This window comes from Thermobia domestica, chromosome 5 (genome assembly GCF_964235325.1).
Source record: "Thermobia domestica chromosome 5, izTheDome1.hap1.1, whole genome shotgun sequence".
NCBI classification, from domain to species: Eukaryota; Metazoa; Arthropoda; class Insecta; order Zygentoma; family Lepismatidae; genus Thermobia; species Thermobia domestica.
Window position 1 is genome coordinate 54,914,676 of NC_137458.1, and position 24,821 is coordinate 54,939,496.

The 24,821-nt window shown below is 35.1% G+C and overlaps 1 protein-coding gene across 1 annotated transcript in view; it reads left to right on the forward strand.

Moving 5' to 3' along the window:
- Nucleotides 1–24,821, forward strand: part of LOC145685082 (uncharacterized) — a 72,931-nt gene that overhangs the window by 28,063 nt on the left and 20,047 nt on the right. Inside the window, exons 3-5 of the mRNA XM_081757427.1 lie at nucleotides 2,234–2,336; nucleotides 5,590–5,675; nucleotides 17,911–18,064. Coding sequence (XP_081613553.1) covers nucleotides 2,234–2,336; nucleotides 5,590–5,675; nucleotides 17,911–18,064 — 343 coding nt within the window. The remainder of the gene's footprint in view (nucleotides 1–2,233; nucleotides 2,337–5,589; nucleotides 5,676–17,910; nucleotides 18,065–24,821) is intronic.

A 24,821-nucleotide genomic window follows, 5' to 3' on the forward strand; every position in this document is an offset into this window, starting at 1 on the left:
CGCCGTCTCGGTCTCGGTCTCGTCTCGGTCAACAGATGGTTATCTCGATCTCGGTCTCGAGGACTAAGTTTCGGTCTCGTCTCGAAAGTCTCGAAATAAATAGTGTGAAATTAAAATTGTGAAAGTATTATTATCATACAGTCTGTTGTTTCCTCTTCTTATTTTTTGCCTTTATTCTTGACTTAGAATTATGGTATGGTGTGCCTTTTCATAGCTAATTTTCTAGAGCTAATGCTTTCCATGCGTATGTTTCAGGTTCAATCATCAGGAATAAAACCCTGGAATACCTGGAATAGTAACCCATATTTCACTTTCAGCAATAGACTTTGTCTCATATAGCCTCAGTATTGACTATACACATAAACTCTATTAAATTACTCCAGTAGTTTATTTCCTTCCTTTGAATCAGAATTGTTCAATACATTCTAACGGTTAACGCAACACATAGCAGCACGAATGTATTTAATCGTACTGAAATTGAATTTTACAGTTTCTCATTTATTATTCAAAAATCCTGCTCTGATCGTCATCTTAAAAAAAGAATATAACGTTCATTATCTTAACAAATAGGGTAAATTATTACTTGATTTTAATTGATCAAATACTTTATTATCGTTTCACATCTCCGTGTTTAATTGACACTTTAATAGACTATGCTCTTTCTAGTGGTGTAACAATGTAAGTCTAAAAGCATCCTATTACTTTGTAATTACTTAGTATAGTTTGAAAAACATTACTATAGGTCTTACTTAAAGAACAGATTTTTCGCTTCTATAAAATTATTAAATTATGACTTGGTTTAGTTTGGATAAAGGTCTTTCCAAGTCTTCTCCACAACTATCTTGGGCAATTCTTTTCCAGGTTACTCCCCTTTGGATTTTGTCACACCTTCTTGTATGCGGACGTTTCCTAGGCTGTTTTTGTCTCGTGGTATGCAGTCTAGAATTGTCCATCGATCATAATTTCTTGTTTCTATATGCCCAGTCCATGTTAAAATTATTTCATTAGTACAAGTCATTAGTTGCCAAATAATTCATTTATATATTGTTAGGCTACAAATAGTTCAAATCTGCTACTTTTGGAGCTCAGACATGCTACATTTTGATCTTCGGATCTGGCAACACTGACTCAACGATTTAAATCAGCACAATGTGAGGATCCCATTTGGTCTAGCGGCTAGCACCCTCTATTTCGGTTCGCGTGGTCCCGAGTACGATTCCCGGTGGGGGTAAAATTGAACGACTGAGGTGGCTCGAATTCCACTATAATCAGTAGCTCCACGTCTCCTTTAGCCATCCTAGCATAAATGTGGGACGTTAAACTAAAACAAACCAAACCAAAAATCAACACAATGTGTATTACTAACTGTAAGTCTTTGAATAATTTGCATATAGCTATATGGTATGGATTGAGTTTTAGGTGTTCAGTGGTCAAACTAAAGCCGAGGCACGCATATATATATATATATATATATATATATATATATATATATATATATATATATATATATATATATATAGAGAGAGAGAGAGAGAGAGAGAGATAAAGAGAGAGAAGGCTATATATATCAGCAATGGATTTTGTTTCTTGAAGAACGAGTAAGAAACATTTGTGTTGTACGTGCAATGCCAAAAAATGATCACAAATTTGTTTCCGGAGAGCTTAAGCCCGACAGGCACTTCTTAAATATGCCACTGTATATCAGTCAACCTTTCCTATATTATCTCACACAGCAACGAACAAATTTTGAGTAAAGGCAATTTTTATAACTATCAATATCAATGTTCGAGACGAGACCGAGACTTTCGAGACTGACTTAAGTCTCGTTTTGATTTATAGAGGTCTGTCTCGGTCTCGGTCTCGTCTCGTATAAAATTCCCTTCTCAGTCTCGTCTCTGTATATAAAAGTCCATCTCGGTACCATCTGTTGCGCGATATTTACAACGTTGTTCTACAGATGCATTGTTCAACAGAGCAAGGTTCGCCTTGCTTCTATGACTAACAACGTATGATTGTGCGAAGTCGGAAAGAAAATGACATTTATTTCGACTCAATCTTATGGATGTAAACATTTATGTACGATTGAATTCAATGACGTTAAAAGACAAATTGACTGCTATTCTATTGCAAATAAGAAAACATAATATAAACATGTGTCCATTTTTGTCGCTAATTATATTAATTTCTGCATGATAGTACAATTTTTTGATCCTAACTTTCATCTTGTTTTCAGTTATTATCAATTGTTGGAATAATTGCCACACAAATCGAAGAAGAACATGTTGCCGTGGAGATATACAATTCAAGTGCAAGATCTCTTCTACGATTAGATACTTGTAAGTAATATGGATGTCGATAAACAATTTTAACATGTTTGTGCAAACAATCAAATATCATTCTATAAAAATAAGACAAAAATGGCACAAAATATTAACAAATGAAAACGTAAAGTAGCCTATATCAGAAGTATATTCATATTCTACATTTGCAAGGAATAATTTCCAAGAAGAAAATTTCTTTAGAAAATTTGAAAAGTTCGTTTAGTACGTATCTTGAGGATACGACTTCTAATACACTTTTATCATATTCATAATAAGACAGTTTCTACTCAAATATCCTGGGATGTTCCATTTTGTCATTGTTCTTACCCATTTGTAACGCTAATGGTTTTCACAGTACAATTAAGAAATATCACAAAAAACCCATCAAAATACGATAATTCAGAAATATCACAAAACTACACTGGATGTTCAAGCTCCAGGCAGACACTGATATGGTAATCTGTCATTTGTAATTGACGAATTGTGGGTCGTTCCTGGTCATTTTCGTATATAAGTATGTATGTACGAAATGCTTGGAGTAGAAATAATGCCAATCTTTTTATACTTTGTGTTCAATAAATGGAAATAATGTTTGGTGTAGAAATATAATTATCTGTTAGTCCAAATTTCACACACTACTGAATAGAGGTCGAAAACAGTTTGTAAACTGATACTTGTAAAACTTCTACGTCACTGGTGTGGGAATAAAATCGGCACATTGACATTTTATTTTAGATTGATATTTTTGTTTCAGCGCCGAAATTGCACGAGACCGATGTGTGGGTATGTGGAGCATTAGTTGGAATGCCTTTGATACAAGACATTTGAGTTATCAACAAATATACAGAGGGTATCGTAAAGATAACGGTTGATTTTTGAAATATGAACCTTTGAGGTCTTTAGGTCATATGGTTAATTGCAAGAATTAACATACATTTACAAACAAACAAAGTATCAACTCTATAGGTACGCTGTAGCAATTTACATAGCAAGACATTATTTTCTAATATGAAGCTGTTGTCTTGCAAAAACCTGACCAGCAAAGAAACAAAACTTTTTAAAGAGATGAGGAATGCCTTCAATGATTACTTCTTTACATAAAACTGGCCTATATTTCAACTGCTGTATAGAGTGATTGGTCACACTTTTTAGTTGAAATGTTGCTTTGAGCACGAAGCTACTTGTTCCTTGGTGTAGACGACGTAACTATCTTAGTACTATTAGTTATTAGTTTCTGCTATCAATCATTCGTTATTTTTTCCTTATTCCATAATCTCACTTAAGTAAAAATGTCTTTTTGCAATCGGTGTTCCTGAGTTTTCTCAGCTTTCTTCATTTACAACTTAACTGTATGGACTTATGCTACGGAAACTGTTTTCGTGTTAACATGGTTACTGGGGTTTATACGAACTTTGAGCATTTTTTTACAGAAAAAAAGAAAAGCTTCATTAAATGTTCCATACGTAGGTCTGAATCCACGATTGTGTTCTTTTTCGAAGTGAAGTCTTTATGTTCAACGTGAAGTATAAAATTCCCTCCAGCAAGATATTTCCTTTCACAGTGTTGGTAGTAAAAATGATTTTGTCCATATTGTTCTTTTCTACATGATTGACAGTCTCTCTTAAAGATGACATTCGTGAATCATATCAGGAAATGTGCTAGCACTCATGTAATCAGTTGTAATGGTTATTACAAAGTTACTTTGAAGCTGCTATCCACTCATAGTACTTCAAATTGACTACACCACACTCTTTCTTACTCTCTTTTATTTTTTAGATCTAATCTCAACCCTTCTATTACGCTACACGTTCGGGTGTACTCGCAACTTATCTTTTATGAATACCCAATTTCCACTCCTATTTCTAACTATTAAACCATATTGCCATAGATTGTCCTCCTGATCAAGTGAAATATACATGATCCATAATCAGTTAACCCTACAATGCATATTGTATCATATTTGATACAAAATAAATTATGGCTAGTATTAGTGTTCAGACCGTGAGCTGTATCACAAATACGTATTGTATCATATCTGATATTTCTCCTGAGCACATAGTTCACCATATATCTGGTAGATGGCAGGAAAATGTTACTCCAGTACAGAGAGAAAGAAGTCGTGCGCGTGTTTAGCGAAGGTGAGAATAGAAGAGTTTATGGGTCGTCTACTCTGAAGGACAAAGAATAGTTTCGAAGTTGCAACAATTCCAAGTTCATAAAGTAAGTTTCCTAATTGTTTTTACGTATAGTATAATTTGACTTTGTACGAGAGAGGAACATAAAATGTTGATGCATAATGTATCGTAAGTGATACAAAGTTTGTTTATATTCTAGCACGAAAAAATACTTTAGGACATTTTTCTATTCGGATATTAATTAGAAGTGTCTTATCATATGCCTGTATATTATTACACTTAAATACAAAAAATCATGCAGTGTAGGATTAAGCATGTGCCTAATTCTATAAGCAACAATTACATTTTTTCTTTCATTCCAATACATATTTAAGTTTTCTTTTACTTCTACTTTATTTATTTTATGCTAATATTGAACAAAAATACTGAAATTAAATGTGATAATCTTTCTTTCTGTTGAAACCTTTCGGAGGATACAAAGAAAATGGACATATTTACGATTAAGTGTCAGTTACAGTGCATGCGACATTCTTTTTGCCATGGGATACGATGGCAAATTTAATTTTTCACTGTCATTTCCATTGCTTTTGTAAGCATTGTGTTCGATCTTGTTTTATTTGAATCTCTTGAAAAGATCGTGTTTTCATAGCTGTATACAGGAGAATCCGATATTTTGATTTGAAATGAAAACGTTAAACAGCCAAAGAGGATTTATATTATTTTACTTGGTTTACACGTAGATATGGATAAAAGTACAGAATCGTGACGTAATATAGAGATGACGCTGATGCCCCTGTTGGATCAATCAATCAATCAATCAATCAATCAATCAATCAATCAATCAATCAATCAATCAATCAATCAATCAATCAATCAATCAATCAATCAATCAATCAATCAATCAATCAATCAATCAAAAGTATGGGGCTTTTGAAAGAGAATTGAAAGGCCATGATATTTTTGAACAGAACAGTACGTAGTTTAATATTACAACTTATGAAATATGCATTATTGCATCATCTACAACCAAGATAAACTCATGTAATAATAATAATAATAATAATAATAATAATAATAATAATAATAATAATAATAATAATAATAATAATAATAATAATTGTTTGTTCTTTCAGCGGAAACAGTGTTCCTTATCAGACGAACAGTCATTGGAGTTATTGGATGTTTATTATGTGTATTCATTCTTGTTATAAATTTACAGGTAATAAATTTTTAAATATTATTTACATATAAGCAAGCTTTTAATTGTATTAACATAATCAAATGCTCGAATATCTCTTAATTTTCTGTTGCCCGACAGTGCACATTTAAGTAACCGTGTAATGTTTGACATATGCCTTTATGATGTTCACTGGCAGCCACTGGGGACCAAAATTGAGAGAATGATTTGTTGCTATACTGAAAAAGCGTGTAGGGGAGTATAGTAGGTTACCTGAAAGTCAGATAATATCTGAATAGCACTGTAGGTATCTAGGTATCTGTAGAAATATATATAGCAATTGCAATTTGCAACAGTTGCGATTATGCGAAAATTATTGACAATTGCGATCATTTTTATTTCAGGATCATTAAAAAAAAGCTGCGAAAATTGCGATTGCGCTTTTAATCATCTTATAAGCAAGGGTAAAGGTGAGAGGGAACGCAGGGAGACGTCGTCCCCCACTTCCAAAAAATATCTATGGCGTCCTTCCACTCCCTAAAAAAAATACAAGACAAAGATAGGTACGGTGGACTGCGTGACGTCATGCGTCCCCCTACCTCTTCAGATCCACTTTTACACCTGCTTATAAGTATGTATGAAATTTAGGATTAATATTTGATATTGAAGCTTAAAAAAAAAAAAAAAAAAAAACTATCGTAAGACCGTTGAGTGTAAAACTTACTCAAATAAAGGTGATATAACTAGTTGATACATAGTTAAGAAGATTACACATCAATATTTCTTGTGCGTTGTGCAAAGAAAATCGAATGATTACATCTGGAAGAAACCGTCAATCGCTGGGCAATGGGATGGTTAAATAGTTTGCAACCCATTTAAGATTTGTAAGGGCAGTTTACAAAATTTATATCTACTATTCATGCCGACTTCGAGAGTACCAAGGATGAATAACCAGGATGAAGGTTGATTATTCATCAAATGGTTAAGTTCCTGCCAATCAGAAGTTAGGAGAATTCTTGAATTATTTTGTACAACAGTGACTGAAAACGAAGATATTTCTGTTATAAAAAATGCACCTGCTACCAGCAGACGCCAGCAGAGAGCAGTAGAAGCATCAAATTATAAGATAAATGAACTGCTCAGTGGTCTCCATCTGAAGGTTCAAGATTTGATTTCGTGCCTCAAGTCGGAAATAGGGAGCATAAACGTGATGTTTATGAGAATGGAACTTATTCTAAAAGGGACTAAAATATGATGCTGATGTTGATTTTTGAGTTTAACGTCCCTTTTCAGCAGCGAGGCTATATGAGACGGGGACCTACTGATTAATGTAGAATCTGAATCACATGAGCACCCGCCGGGAATCGAAACTGGGCCTCCCACGCCAAGGGATTAAAAGATGGAAACATACATATCTAAATAGTATGTGCATGAACGATAGATGAAAAAACTGAGAAAATCGTATACAAGATACTGGTGACCTCAGAAAATGCCTGAGAGCATTGGTTCCTGCTCAGAGTCTGGATTTATGCATAATTTCCAGTGAAACTGACGATGTATAATGATGTTGATACCTGATCGCTCATATATGGTATATAGCAACAGAACCAGATAAGCAAACGTTAAAGAAATAAACAAAATTCCACAAAGTGAAGATCAATACTGATTTTAAACACACCTAAAGAATTGAGTATTAGGTCGGAGATCCTTCTATTTTGTCAATGTCAAGTTCGGAAAAAGTGCGTAAGAAATCTGTTTAATCAGTAATATTGCTATATGTATAATAATAATAATAATAATAATAATAATAATAATAATAATAATAATAATAATAATAATAATAATAATAATAATTATTATTATTATTATTATTATTATTATTATTATTATTATTATTATTATTATTATTATTATTATTATTATTATTATTATTATTATTATTATTATTAAGTATTCTGTCTGTTAGCAGGACCTGAGAATAATGATTTTTTTTTTCTTTCTTAGGTTCGGGTCTGGAAACATTTCTTCCACGTTTCTCGATCTTCAGCTCCCCAATTCTTCTCTTTTTCAGATCATCGATCACTTTTGTTCTTCTTCCTTCTCTTCTTTTTCCTTCCATCTTTCCTTCTATGGCGTTATGAAGAAGACTTTTTTTCCCCTGCAAGATTTTCATTCAATAGCGCCTTACAAATACTATCTGATTCACTTCCTATTTTTATTAAAAAGTTTTCGTTGTTTTTAAGTTATTCACTAATTGTAACAGATGAGCGTAGTGAAGACTCTTAAGCAAGGAGCACTGTGGAAAATGAAATGTTGTAGTTCAACTCCCTTTAGGCTAAGGGAGACGGATAATTAAGTCACATCAATAACGATGGAAGAATTGGTAGAATGAGAATGCGGAAGAAAATGGGAGTACCGCAAGAAAACCGACGGACACGGTGTCCAGCACAAACTTATTTGGCCTGGGATCGAACCAGGGATTCCACACACTAGAGATAAGCACTCTACCACTGATCCAACGTGCCCCTCCAAGGAATACTGCGGAACCACTGTTCCGATTTATAAGATTTAATATTAAACATTAACAAATGTTTAATTTTATGCATTTTTCCATGTGATTTAGTTTAAGATGCGTGGGATTGATTTCATGGCTTAGCAATAATAATAAAGTCTGGAACAAACAGTAATGGGAGGAGGCAAATGTTCCGTGATCTCCTTTAATACAGCCACTATGTCTAGTGGAAAACTTGTATATTGAACAGTTACAGTATCATGTATTCAGATTAATTTATCGGCTGATTTATGTGAAATCAAAAGTTATACACTCAGTTACATAATAATAATAATAATAATAATAATAATAATAATAATAATAATAATAATAATAATAATAATAATAATAATAATAATAATAATAATAATAATAATAATGTTCCGTTGTACGGAACCCGGAAGTTGTAGATCTATAACTTACTGTTTCAAAAAGAGAAGTGAAATTAGAAATGAATTAGTTGATTTTGAGTTTAATGTCCCTTTCAGCAGCGAGGCGATATGAGACGAGACCTACTGATTAATGTGGAATCAGAACCACATAAGCGCCCGCCTGGAATCGAACCCGGGTCTCCCACGCCAAAAACGCGTACGGTAACCACTTAGCCACGAAGGAGCTCGTTACAAATGATGCCTGTTGCGCGGGTAGATTTTGGGTAGATTTTTATTTATTTTTCAAAATAATTTGTTAGCTCGACACATTTTCCCAGCGTTTCTTCAACTTTTTTAGCCGTCCAAAAAATAAGATTTCAGAAGGTCCTCAAAATAGGCATCTGCTTGAGCGATGACTTCCTTGTTCGGCGAGAATCATTTTCCACTGACTGTAAAGGTTCGGAGATACGGAAACTACGCATATATTTAGATAGAGGAGAGCCACGAAGGAATACTGGTGAAATATGCCGGTCCGACAGTAAACGATAAATCCAATATAGCCGCCCGAAGGTCATGCCAATCGACTTTTGCAAGCAACCTCTCATCCACTTCCCAAGGGCAGATTGACTTAATGTTTTGCAGATTGATATATGTATGAACACTACACATCTACTGGTTTGAAATTTCGCAGACGTTGACATATTGAACCCAATATGGCCGATCAAAATGTCAATGTGTCAACGACTCGTGTCTGGAAAACGAATTGTACTATGGAAGTACAGTATCACTAGACGTGTACGAAAACCATTAAACGGTTCCAAATATCACCATCTGAAAACCAATATGGCCGAATACGTTTGTGGCTAGTGCGTTCTAGACCTTCTCAAATGAACAGTATATGTTTGCGTGTAACACTTCAAACAGATAACACAGGCACTAGCAACATTTTTAACTTACTACCATTTCACCTGCAAAATTTGTTCCAGTGAATTGTATGTGATTTTCATGCGAAACCACCTGAACTGTTTACAGTATATATTTTATATGCATATTTTGCGGCTATATTGGGTGCACGTTGTAGAAATTGTGATCCATTTGTAATATTTTCCTCACCTATTAGTGGTACTGGACCTTTACACCAAATTTCGTTTTTGTAGTACGAGCTGTTTGGTTCAGGATTTTGTTCGGCCATATTGGTTTTCAGATGGCGATATTTTGAACCGTTTAATGCTTTTCGTACACGTCTAGTGATACTGTACTCCCATAGTACAATTCGTTTTCCAGACACGAGTCGCTGACACATTGACATTTTGATCGACCATATTGGGTTCAATACGTCAACGTCCGCGAAATTTCAAACCAATGGATGTGTAGGGTGGAGCGAAAAAAACTTTTTTTCACCAAGCAAAACGCCTGGGGTCCAAAAATTGCGTAGTGACCTGGTGTCAATGGGTGTAAAATATTTCCTTGATCGGTTGATATCTTCAGGTTGCGCATGCGCACTGAAGTTTGGCGAAAAGGAGGGAAATTTGAAAAAATAGGATATTTTAATTTCTTTTCTTTTTTTTTTCACCAAGCAAAACGCCTGGGTTTCAAAAAGTTGCGTACTGGCCTGTTAACAACAGCTGTAAAATATTTCCTTGATCGGTTGATATCTTCAGGTTGCGCATGCGCACTGAAGTTTGGCGAAAATGAGGAAAAATTTGAAAAAATAGGATATTTTAATTTATTTTTTATATTTTTTTTTGTCACCAAGCAAAACGCCTGGGGTCCAAAAAGTTGACAACGGGTGTAAAATATTTCCTTGAACGGTTGATATTTTCAGGTTGCGCATGCGCACTGAAGTAACATCCTTTTTTGCTTTACCAATAAATGCTATTATTCAATTAAACTCAATTCGTGCACTGAAGTTCTGTTAGCAACATTCATGTATATTTGTAAGAGAAAGTTAAGAAGCAATTAGTTAATTATTAATTAATTAATTAATGATTAACAGGGGCGAAAGTCTTTCTTAGTTTCAAACTTCGGCACCACGAGCCGATTCAGAAGACGTGCCCGGATGAAACCATCGCGCCTGTCCTGTCCACAGACTTGAGTTGCAGCTTCTGTCACCACACGAATGCATCCTTCGACTGCTTGCGTAGGGCACGGTAATCCTTCCACCACAGATTTTGAAGTTGATCTTGATCCAGGCTATCTTCTGGCAGTCCAATAACGAGTGGCGGTTCGGTGACAGCGAGGTCTTGCCAAAAGATGATGTCTGTGTAATCCTTGGCGCTGAAGTTAAACGGCAGAACTTCGAAGGTTCGAATCGAGCCGCCAGGACCAGGAGGAGTCTCTCTTGCCTTCAGGATTTGTTTCTTGGCCAAAGTACGAATATGAGGTCTCTCGTCATGCAGCATCGCCAGTAGGAGGTTTTCGGGATGTGCGGCGAAGGCGTTTCTCTGCATGGTTTCGTAAACGACCTTCTTCAGTTCCGGATCGAGGTACTGCGACAACTGCATGGAATGTCATAGATTTTTGGTGCATCCGTGATCTTCCAATGGCGCTTGATATTGAACCACATTGGAGCGTACACGAGGACCACGAACGTGGACAGGATGACTAGGTTTTCAGATGGGATTTCACTCGCCACATACAGCCGCAAGATTCGATTTACAGTAGTCAACCATCGTGAATGGGACAACATGCCAGGACTTCTTCCTCCCAGCCTTTGCTGGAATTGCCCGGTTGCGACAGCCCGACAGATGTCGAGTAGATACTGCTGATCGGTGCTGAGGTCTGGGACGACGTCGGGAAAACTGCCTTGGATGGTCTGGAACTCCAAGACAGGAAGGTTCTCGCAAATATGAAGGTTCTTTGCGAGTGGTTCCGTATACCCTCGTGGGCTACTCGTAGGTGCCTCTAGATACTACGATTAGATGACGTAGGGTAAGCTCATTGAAGTGGAGTTGACAGACTATCCACTGCAATGGCTTGCCCAGCTGAACTTCCAGGCAATGAATAACCCCATTTCGCTTTTCTGTGTTGACAGCAGTACCGTTGCTGCCGATCGCCTGCAGTCCCGACAACTCCATGTTCACGACGGTTGCGTATTCTAGGATTGCATTCGTAATTGCTATAGCCGATCCGGATTTTGGTGTCACGTGTCCAAAGTATGTAGACCCTGGTTCACTGATTAGGGACACGCACAATCTCCCTGCGATGTAATTTTCCATCAGCCATCATTTCAACAGACATCGTTTTGTCCTTTCTCCCGTCGAAGTAGAGTGCCCGCAGTGGTTGGAGTTGCAGAGGCGGATCTTGTAAACCCTCCCTCATCTTCTCTCGCTCTCGCCTGACTTTGCTTCTGTCGTTGACCGTATTCTCAGCTGACGGATGGGCTGTGTCGTGCAGAATAGCAGAAGCAATCGTTGCGGCAGGCCTGTCAGCAATCCCATATCTGTTTAACACCTGGGCAAACGTGGGGAGTTTGAGACTGGTACTGGGCGACTGCATTGTGGATTTCCGGGTATCGAAGGTTACTGATTGGTCAGTTGTCTCAGCACTAGCAGACTCCGCGCAATCGACGCCATCGTTGGAATCCGAATAGTCAGCTTCCGTGTCAAATTGGGAACTTGGACCAGGGTCTTCCTTCCGCTTTTTGAAAGATCTTGCTCTGGCTGCTTCGGACTCCTTCCTACTTAATCGTTTCTGAATGGCCTTGGTGACTTTGACGTCCAGTCTCCCAATGAACATCTGCCGAGCTGTTCTCTGGTCGACAAGAATTCTTGCTCCTGTCTGGGGACCTTCTTCCCTTTCTCGCACTGGCAGACGGAAAATTTCTGACATTTGCAAGCGGCGATGTCGAACAACTTGCCATTTTCATCTAGAAATGAGTCCAGCGATTTCTTGAAAGCGTCGACGTTCCTTCGACTTAAGGAACACTTCTTCAGCTTCTGTACTTTCTACACATCCTTCTTAATTAGTTCCACGACTCTCTGGTGACTCACTGTCGGAATCGATGCCTTAGTCCATACCTCCTCTACCTGACAGGCCACTTCGTCTGCGATGAAAGACAGAGGCGGGTCTCTCTGGCTCAGCTGTTTCTTTTCTTCACGTTTGAATTCCACGTACTTCAGGACATCTAGATGTGTGGGAAGAACTGCATCCGGTAGGCGGGAGGCACTCCCTACAACCGGGCAGTCAACCTGACGTCTTGTTTTCGAAAGATTATAAGTTTTCTCAGTCATTTTTTTTACTGTGTAATTGTCTGTTTACCCTTCTACCTGTCTCGGAACATAACTGCGGCTGTTACGCGTGAACTCTTTTGTTCATTTCACTTCCTCAGCTAACTATACGGCAACAATCGCTCTCTGCAACAAAGAAAAAATGCGTATTAGGTTAATCATTTAAATAAGAAATAAATGGAAAATAGTAAATACACATATTTCGATAATGAATGAGAAACGACAAAAATATGGTGTAACAGTTATTTCATTTCACATTTGGTAACAAAAAAATTAAAATATCCCATTTTTTCAAATTTTCCTCATTTTCGCCAAACTTCAGTGCGCATGCGCAACCTGAAGATATCAACCAATCAAGGAAATATTTTACACCCGTTGTCACCAGGTCACTACGCAACTTTTTGGACCCCAGGCGTTTTGCTTGGTGAAAAAGTTTTTTTTCACTCCACCCTAGTGTTCATACATATATCAATCTGTAAAACATTAAGTCAATCTGCCCATGAGAAATGGATGAGATGTTGCTTGCACAAGTCGATTGGCATGACCTTCGGGCAGCCATATGGGATTTATCATTTGCTATTGGCCCGGCATATTTCACCAGTATTCCTTCGTGGCCCTCCTCTATCTAAATATATGCACAGTTTCCGGATCCCCGATTCTTGGGAGAGAACCTTTACTTGTGAGTCATTTTGTCAAGTTTGGGAATAAAGAAAAAAGTCACTGGGTGCCAAATTTGGTGAATACGGTGGATGTTTTAATAAATCTAGTTTTAACTCCTTAATTTTCATAATCGAAACTTATCTTGAAGGAATAGAATTGTTTTCTCTGTCAAATGAGGACGTTTTTTCTTGAGTTTTGTTCTCAAGCGGTGCAATAACGATGCATAATACTCTCTATTTATCGTTTATCCTTTTTTCAAGTAATCAATGTGGATGATCTAATATGCATCCGAAAAAACTGTGCCCATCACCTTGTCGACTGATTTCATCATCTTCGCCTTCTTCGGAGCGGGATCGCCTTTAGATTTTAATTGTTCATAGGCTGTTCCTTTGCTTTTCGAGTGTAGTAGTGTATTCATGTCTAATCCACTAATATGTATCGATGCAGAAACTCGTCGAGATTGTGACGAAAAAGCTCCAAACCATCCTCCAAATCGATTACATGATTGCGTTTTTTCTCCGCTGAGAGCAAACACGGCACCCATCTTATCGAGATGTTTCTCAAACTCAATTTTTCCTGCAAAAAATGAAAATATTGTACCTTGCGTCATGCCTGTGGCCTCTACTATTTCGCACACTTTGATTCGTCGATCACTCAAAATCATATCGCGGATTTTGTCAATCATTTCGGAGGAAGTCACTTCCACTGGACGCCTCGAACGATGTTCATGATTTGTGAATATACTACCATGTTTAAACTCATTTACCCAATTGTAACAGTCGCAAACACAGGAGCAGATATGCCATGAAGATTGAACTCGCCTTTGGTCTCTTTCGGTGTTAAACCTTGTAAATAGTATTGTTCCATAACCACACGAAGCTCATTTCTTTCCATTTTTCTAAATAAAGCTTCAATCGACTATGACAACAAACGACGTCACGAATGTAGCTGAAATTTTAATAGCAGTCTAATAAAGAATGACGCTTATTGAAAGTAAACTTTTTTGATACTACGAGTGTTATGTTTCTGATGTTCTAAAGACTTATTAAACGACCCTTTTACTAAGTGTTTGACTAATGCATGATTCACCCTGTACTAATCACACGTAAAAGCGACTCTGAGTATGACCTTTTATGTTTTTTTTAAAAACATTCCTGTATATAGCATTCAGTACACTTAAGCAGCGTATTTGTTTTTTTTTTCTATTGAAAGTCTCGTGCGTAAAGTTTCGTGACAGTATTTTATGACATTTCCATACCTCTTTTTGATTTCATCTTTATGATTTTTGCCAGTATTGCTATTAAAAAAAAAAAAAAGAAAACTAAATGTTGTATGTATGTTGTGAGTCAAGGGGAGTGCAATATTTATGAGACTTATTTCTTGATCCATTTTATTGATAATAAATTGGTACTGTTACATCCATCCTGATTAGCCGATCCCAGTATAGATTCGATACCTGGGTAGTATTCTTAGTAATGACATGAAATGCGAACGTGAAATAAAAGCAAGGATAGGAATGGCGAAAGAAGCCTTAAGAGGAAGAAAACTGTTTAGTGGGACCTTGAATAAAGAGTTGAGAAAAAGATTCATAAAATACTTCGGGTCTTATGCAGAGTCGTTCTGACGCATGATTAGTACCATACTAAAGAGTTCGAGTAACGTATGATTCTTGCAGTAGTCTGACCTTTAGTATGACTATAATCATACGTCAAAACAACTCTGCATAAGGCACTTCGTGTGGATTGTTGTAGTGTACGGGGTGGAAACGTGGATATTACGTAAAAGTGATGAAAAACGACTGGAAGCCTTCAAAATGTGGGTGTGGAGAAGAATGGAAAGAATTAGTTGGGTCTAGCGGAAAACGAATGAGAGGGCGTTAGAAGTGGTGGGGGAGAAAAAAAACACTTTTTAGATATTGTTAAGAAGAGGAAGAGAAACTGGTTGGGACATTGCCTAAGAAGAAAGTGTATCATGAGAGACGTCCTAGAGAGTGAGGGGCGAAGGAGACTACAATTAATGGATGATATAATAACAGAAAGATCATACGTGAAGAGGACCGTGGAGCATGGAAGCTTCTCAGTTGCAGAAAGTGACCTGCCAGTAAGGGCAGAATAGCTATTATGATGATGACGTATAGTTTGTCTTTATTATTATCAAGTACTAAATTTGGTTAGTATTCGTAGTATGGTTTATTTAATATTATTATTATTAGCGTGGCAACTAGTCAGTCAGATAAATTTAGGATTCGAAAATACGTTAACTTTATTTTTGTCACTGTTACCGCTATTAATCATGCAACTTATATAGCAAAAAATCCACGTAACATTGTAATTGATAGCTTTTCTTTATAAGTACTCGTGAATGTAAACATTCTCACGAGATATTGAGCCACTTGTGTCTTCGGATTGCATAACAGGGATCGATACATTAAAGAAAAAAAAAACTTCAGTATGATTGTATAATGGTACAGAGCTTGTATATTTGAAGTTTAGGTGTTGTATGATCGATTCGAGGTTGCATCATACGTGTTTGGTATTTGTACAATAATTTCATCATTCGTTTGTTTATCGTGGTCTCCCTAGACATGAAAGATACGTAGTACTTTGTTTAAGTGTAGTTATTAATTTTTGTTTTAATTTTCCGTACTCTTCCGTTCCGTCAGTAGATACAGATACTTATCAATTTAATGGAAACACTTAGAAGTGCAACAGTAGTTTGTTGAATTTGTAGTATAACATGTATTCAAAATCACTGCATTATTTTTCAGTATGGGAAGAGAAATAAATAAAGACAATTTTTAAAGGTAGCGTCAATATTTCCATGTCTTATGAAAGGTATTTTACCCCTGTACTTATCCATATAACCATATAATGTGATATACCCATCAAAGAGAATAAATTAGGTCAAAATCCTCCAAATTTTCAATTTTAAGCAATTTTATACCCATAAGAGAGAACAAAGATGGTTCGCTCAAATTTATCGTGAAATGTATTTGGGTCCTAGAGAACATTCACCATTTTTTTTGACAATTCCCAAATTTAAAGGGTAGTCCTTTGTATCTCTCCCATTTAAGAGGGATACGTCTATGTAGCCACGTGTTATGAAAAAGAATGGACTCCTGTACTGATCCATATAAAGTAACAAAAAATCATCAAATAGGATAAAATAGGTGAAAAACCTCCGAAATTTGCATTACTGGCAATTTATCCATAAAAGGGAACGAGGTAGATCACCCAAACTTACAGTGTTACGTAAGATCCTATACTACCATACCAAATTTTTATATTTGGTAATTTCTAAAATTTAAGAGGGTGGTCCTATGTAGCCCTAACAAAATTTAAGGGGTGGGCCAAGGTATCCTACCAAAATGTAGAAGGCTGTTTCTAGGTACCCCTTGGTCATTGACTCTGGGACCAGGGGCATAAGAATTAGGCCAAGTGTCGTAAATACCCCAAACAGCACACCGACGTCGAAAAGGCGTTCTTTTTTGGTGTAAAGCACAGTAAAACACACTAAACATGACGTGATTTACATGTCTTTTGCCACATGTGGAAATGTCCGGGAATATGACGTGATTTTTATGACGTCTTTTACACGTCATAGAAATGACGTCTAAATCACGTCTTTTTCACGTCATTCAGGCCCTTCTTCATGTGACCTTGGGGGAAGGAGGCAATTCTCGAAATGAGGCAGCGAGAAGCAAAGGTGTGTAAGTAACATTTGCAATAAAGTATACATATCTCAAAAATGGATTCTCCGCAGCTAAATATACAAACTGGATGGCGACGTTTGTCTCAGTCCACTAGAGGGTCTACCCATGAGTACTCCAACACGAACTTCATCATCCAGTTTATATATTTTGCGGTGGAGAATCCGTTTTACGGCATAAATACTTTATTGCAAATGTCACTTACACTTCTTTGCATCTCGCTGCGTCAAATGCTATAGAAATGATCTGAACCGCATATGAGCTTCCACCGGGAATCGAACCCGGATTTCTATGAGATAGTATCGCTATATATTCTTACCGAGCATTGTTGCTGGTCGCTGGAGGCATTGATTTATACAGTCTGCCTTAAAACTGATTTTAATTATTATGTGCCTTATAATCTTCGCCACAACCTACGGGACTGGAGGACATTTAGGTTGGAAACCACTCCTTACGTTTTGCATAAAATAAATAGGAAACCAAAGATATATTAGATGAACACTGTTTAATGGGATGAGTAGTATTGATATTTGAAAATATGATGTTTTCATAAAAATGCAAACATGTGCAAAATTGTAATTGTATTAGTAATTGTTACATATTTTGAGAAACATAAAGAGAGGAAAATAACAACGTGCTACTTTTTTTTAGTGTGCTTAATACCTTTTTCATTAGTTTTATATAGGCCTGAAGTTATTTGTTTATTATTTTTAAAATCCTGATATTAATTAGTTTACTTATATTTTTATTTTCCTAGAACCGCCATGGCTGGCTTCTGTTGTGGATAGTCTGGCATGCAGTAGCGGCTATTGTTGAGTTTGTCCATTACACTTTATTGTGTGTAGACGCTTTTGAGCGGAATAATCCAGAAGTGGGTACTAAAATTGTCCTTGTAATGTGCATAGGAACAGGTAGGTAAAATGGACAATTTATGCTTTTATAATCGTCATGATACAAAAACTGACCGAGTAGAACATTAAAATCAGAACGATCCGCGTAAAATGATTAAATTAATATGTTTTAGAATGAATCAGCATCTTTCAAATTTGATAGTCAAATTTATGATTATACTAACTTCAATTACCCTCTCCGCTGAAGTAAAATAAGAAAAAAAATATTAATATATGTTCCTCCTTAGTCAGCCACTTTATTTTGCTGTTACTAAAGCACTCTTAAATTGATAGAAAAAAAAGAAAAATCAGAAAATAAGTAATTTATATGAATAAAAATTAAATATTAATATTGTGGGCTGAATTTGGATTTAAACGACATTGAAAGTGTCACTGTGCATCTCCAAGACCCTGAAAACTATGGATTCGAAACTAATGTAGGTCATTTTCGATCATTTATTTATATATATATATATATATATATATATATATATATATATATATATATATATATATATATATATCGCACACCGGCAAGAAGAATGAAACAACTCAAAAAAGTTAGTTTCGAGTAAAACGCTATTGAAAATTTTTGGTTGTTTTAAAATGCTAATTTAGGAATTATAAATAAACATTAGAGTATACAGATTACGTGGTTTTACACTTTAATCGTTTCTCTTCCTGTTGAAGATTATAATGTAATGCTTTTTTAAATAATTATAAACTATTTTTTAGTTTTAGAATGATTATTGTTTGATTTGTGTCAATATTTATGCCATGTTTTCATTCATTTCATTTGTTATGCCACATAATATCTTGGAATAACAACTGAAATGAATGGAAATATGGCATAAATATTGACACAAATCAAATAATAATAAATCCAAAAACAAACAAAAAATATACTTTATAATATTATTAATCTTTCTTAGTATACGATTTACAAATAAATTATTTGTAGTTCTTTTATCAAAATCTTCAGTGATTACATTTTTACATGTAGTAAACATAAACTCTTAAGAAGATAGGTTTGTCTTAATAATAATAATAGTTTTCATACATATAAAATACAATAGTAAGAGAAATAGTTTACAAAATTAGGATGGAATTTAGAGTGGTCCATGCTTATTCAAATAATTGTTATTTAAGTTAATCATCGAGCGAATAACATACTACAATGATGTCAATATAGTTTTCATTTTGTCGTTTTACAGTGAATACCAAAATCTTTGTAGACTTTAGGAATGTGATTTCCTTCCACTAAACTGACAAGGTCCTTCTTCTTGAGATCTGCAATTTTCATTGCTTTGCTGTAAGCTTTCTTTAATGTCTGTTTTTCTGCTAAAAGTCGTGGTCCTCCTATCCCATGATTTACGTTTACTTCCTTGAAATTCTCATTTTTGTATGACGTTTTGTACCAGAAAGAATCAAGATTTCCGTTTTCTACTTTTATCACCTTTAGGTCACCAAATTTTACGATTTCTTTTAGTATTGATTCTATATTTTTTCCTTACATGCAGTGTTCGAAGCAGGGGTAAAAGTGGATCTGAAAATGTAGGGGGACGGTAGGTAGCGGCATGACGTTACGCCGTCCCTCTGCCTATGTTTGCCCATTGTAATATTTTAGGAACTGGGGGGACGCTGTACATATTTTTCGGAGGTGGGAGACGGCGCCCCCCGCTTTCCCCCTCACTATTACCCTTGGTTTGAAGTGGAAAAAAGTAGGAGTGGTACGTTTTATTACGATTTCGACTCGATATACCAGCTATCTAAATGTTGAAATGCAGTGAGGGTATGTTGCCTAAAAGATTGCATTTCTGTTTGGATAATGACTGAAAACCATTGGAGAGCTTTCCTGTACCAACGGAGGGGGTGATATATGGAGAGACTTCGATCCCCCGCCAACAACTTTCTGAAAAAAATTAAATTATCCCCTTATGTTGTATTACAGAGAATTATACACGAAAATGCTCAAAAACCGAATGAGTATATTAACTATTTCCCGCTCTCATCATAACAATAGGTTTCTAGGAATTTACATCTACTAGTGAACTTAAGTTTCTACAAGTAACTTTTGGCGGGAAAAAATAAAGAATTACCTGTCAAAGTAGTACTTTGACACCTTATGTATTTGCTGCGTAAGGTCAAAGTTACCCGACTTATGGGGTTACTTTAACATGAAATTAATATAAATCCAGTGTAAAACACTGGTTTGGTCATGCGTATGATGGGCGAGGGGGAAAATCCAATGGGAGGGAAAATATATTTTGGGTTTAAACCCGGGTTTTTTCCCAAATCGTATTTTCCCACTTAAAAATATGTTTTTATTAACCCTTTTAAATTATATCATATATTTCTGTACTGTAGTATCTTCATTATTCGATTAAAAATTACCAATAAAACCTTTTACTTCGTTTTTTCCAAGCCTGGAGGCATTGTAGAACACATTACTTATACTTTCACGCATTCCTGCGTCGAGACATACGTAGGTGTGATGACGTCATAACTTGAAACAAAAGAATTTTTGTTAGACCTACTTTTATTTTTGGCGGGCTTACTTTTGCACCTAGAAGACTGAAATTTTGCACACGCATTCAGTGCAACCTGTAGTATTTTTGAGATTTGTTTCATATCTCTTCGTTAAAACAGGAGAGTTCAGAGAGGCAAAACGGCAATAAAAACAATAGTATTTTCTAACAAAAATATCTTTTTCGCGATTTTCCCGTGTGAAAGGTACCGTTTGAAAGGATGTTCCATTCTGAAGATAATGAGGTACGAACCATGATCCTAGGATAAATAGGAATGTCTAAGGAAATGTATACCTGAGATTCTGTTTATATGGGAATCTTGGGTGTTGTGTGGATATTCTTAGCACATTTGTAAATATTTTTCAACTTATTTTTCAAGATAGAAGCCTCAGTAATTTTGTACACATATTCAAGTACACCCTTTAAGTAGGAGACACATGTATGTTCTGCAGACAACTTTCCCCTCAATCCCTAACTACCAAAAAAAAACTACGAAGCCGCCACTAGCCATTACACTTTAACACAGGATAGCGCAAAGTAAGATTGGGTAATTGCACTGCACATAGGCTTTTATGACATTTAAAATCATAAAAACTTACATCTAAAATCATATAACTCGTAGTGCTGTCTTTAATTTAACGGATACTTTTTGTTTGATTAAAATCGGTTCACAAATGCCCGAGTAATAAGAAGATGAACTTTAGACTGTATATGAGTATTGAATAAATGCACAGCCAAACAGTATATATATATATATATATATATATATATATATATATATATATATATATATATATATATATATATATTTTCATTCATCTAACTCACTGATACATGTACACACGCACATACAATCCAGTTTGCTTGGTGAGAATAAAAAAATAAGTTGAACTAAAGCCAAGGTTATTTACTTACATTGTATATGAGGATGATTCCGCATGCAAGCTGCGTACGTGACTTCCATATGAACATAATTGTAGTAACAATGTAAAGGAGAACTTGTTTCCTTTTAAGTCACAAGTTGCATCCCCTCAGGCAGTCATGCATGTTTTTCTTCTCTTTCTTTTTATTAATTAAGCAGCATATGTAAGTGTAGTAATAACAATACCAATTTTGTCACGTTATACTGTCACGTTATATATTTACAATTTTCTGTCTCTTCACAATCGAAAAAGTTTTAAAATTCTTAGTTGTAACGTGATTATTTTTGCCTTCACGTGACAAACAGGGTTGGAAACTAACATTTTTAACATGTTTTTCCAGAATTGTTAAAATTACGAATTAAGCCCTGAAACTATTACAAATGAACTAATACTAAATAAGGTGAATATGATAATTTTTTGGAAACGATAACCAACCCTGTTTTAATGGCGTACTCGAGGGATGTTATTTTTTAAATCGTTATAATTTCGTTGTTTATTAACCGATTTTCAAAATTCAAACGGCAATCAATAGAGAAATAAATTTGCTATTTTTGAGTATATTTTGGGTTGCATAACTCTAAGGATACTATTTTGAATTTGTTATATCTCCGTTGTTTATTAACCGATTTTTAAAATTCAAACGGCAGTCAATAGACAAATAAATTTACTATCTACTGAATGTATTGTAGGTTGCATAACTCTAAGAATATAATTATAAAAAATTCAAATAAATCCCTTATTTATACATGTATCTTTAAAATTCAAATAGTATTGCGTTCTGTATATCCAAAGGTCTTAGCTTTTATAGTCTCGATGCCATAAAAACACTTATACACTTAAAACATACTTAAAATTTCAAGTTCGGATATTGATAATGGAATCTTCTGGTATTTTTTGGATTCATTTCTAAAGTAAAACTGATGTATTTTATAACCATTATCTAAATCTTTCAAACCCTCATACTTAACAAACAGCTTATATTTTTTCATGTCTTTCAACACCTGCTCTGTTTCATCATTATACCTTTGTGGTAATAACGTCTTATATTTCTCATCTAAATGTACTAAAACTCGTTGACCATAACGTTGTGTTTGAATCAATTTCCATAATGTTACCTCATACGATTTACTTTTTTCTAACTCATCTATGCGAAGGAATCTCAATGCTTTAACATCATTTTTTTATTCAAATAGCTAGCCACAGCTTGTTATTTGTTATAAGGAAAATGTTCGTTTTATGATAAAATTCATAAAACCACTTCTCATTTAAAATTCATAAAACCACTTCTCATTGAAAATTTACATACAGAACTCAACAGTTGGATAACTCTTTTAAACCTGTGTATTTGATTTTTATTCCATCTTTAACGATCTCATCAATCATTTTATCTCTTAAGTGTTTTGTAAATCTAGGTGGAAGAAAGACCTTAAACTCCTCATACTCAACTAAAATGCTCTTTCCAAACTTAGTTTTAATCTTTTCCATTTTCACAATCTTATATTCTGTACCTAATTCTAATTCTCTTAATCCAATAACTTGTTTTTGCTCAAGACTTCCAAGTTTATTTAAAAGTTCAACGTGACTCGCCATCGTATTTATTATATAGAAAATCAACGATCACCCTTCAATTTTTATCTTTAACCATAAACTTTTAATCATTTTTGTCAATTTCGTTTATGGAAAACTTTCATAAACAACACAAAAAATACATTTAACTATCTAAAACTCTTCTACTACTTTCTCATTCTTAGGATTATATGTAAAGTTCTTTTGTCCAATTAAAATCGCATATAGTATTATCAGCCACAGCTTCTGCAAAGTCTACTACAATCTTTATGTTTGTTCTCTCATTTACCGATACATTCTTCCTCTTACTACAATTAATCACATACATTGGTCTGTTATCTATAAACTCTTTAGGATCATAGTACATTTCGGTATTGCCACATGTTATTCTCTTAAATGCAGTATAATCTTCGTACATCTTAAAATAACCCCTGTTAGCAATATCTAAGTTTCTTGATTCTTTTGGAAATACGTCATTCCTTCCATTCTTAAGATAGATATTCTTTACCTTACAATGATCGAATTTACTTGCATCTGCTGTTTGTTTACCACTTCTATCAGTTTGGAACATTACAACTACGAAATCAGGCATATCAAATTGTCTAGAATTAAATTGAGTAGTAACATCGAACTCCAAGAAAGAACCTACAACAGTCTTCTGAACATATTGATAAGTATGGAATGAAAACATGATTTTAGGTTCTTTAAGAATATTCAACTTTAACTTGCTTTCATAATGAGATTCGTATTCAACAATAGGCATTCTTATCTCCATACTTTTTTTATTGTTATTTTTCCACCATGAGGAGCTGTTGCACCTGCTTCTGTCCCAGCCCATTTGTACAAGACGTCGTTATTGTTGTTAGCTTTTGTAAATGTTATTCTCAATCCACCTTTCCACATAACCTCTTTATAATCACTTAAAAACCTGGAATTAATCTTAATGGATACAAAACGCTAAAATCCTTTCGTAGACCAAGTTTATCATCCGTTTCAAATCCTGCTTGTTTTAAATATTCAACTTCTGGCTTGGAAATCTTTAATGTTCCAATAGCTGTAGATGTTATTCCAGGTAGTTCAATCTTGTCTATAACAACTCCATGCTTTCTAACCTCAATTTGAGAAAAGAAGAATGGTAAGACGTTATCTACAAGTTTTATAGTATTATTTGCACCAAATGTTCCTCCAACTGATGCACCAACAACTTCAAAAGTCATGCGACAATCTGCTTTGTGTGGATGTATAAACCGATCCCCCACATCGAAATCAAACTCAATATCTTTGTTAGCTTCATTCAAATTATTAAATGTTCTTGTGTTAGCTTTAAAACTCTGTAACTCGTAACTCTCAATACTATCCATTTATTATAAAGAAAATCTTGAAACAACGCTTTTATGGGATATACCCATAAAAGAATCATACATAATAACATTTAAAAACTTATAATCCCCATCCCAACTTAACCTTAGCATTCATAGCATAACTCCAAAAGCGGCTAATCGTTCACCAATTGAAGCATCACTACTAAATGCTCTTTTCCATGCTTTAGTTTCTAGTTCCTTATCTGCAATATGTCTTGACTCTATATCTTTATTGTCTCTGTAGTATATATCGTGTTCTTTACAAGCCTCATCTAATGGGTTAATACCTATATCTCCTCTTTCTAATCTTTCTTGTAGCTTAGTTACTGGACCGCAGTACGAAAATCTTGGAATATGTAAATCAAATTCGAGTTTATTAATCAAACCATTTACTAATCCT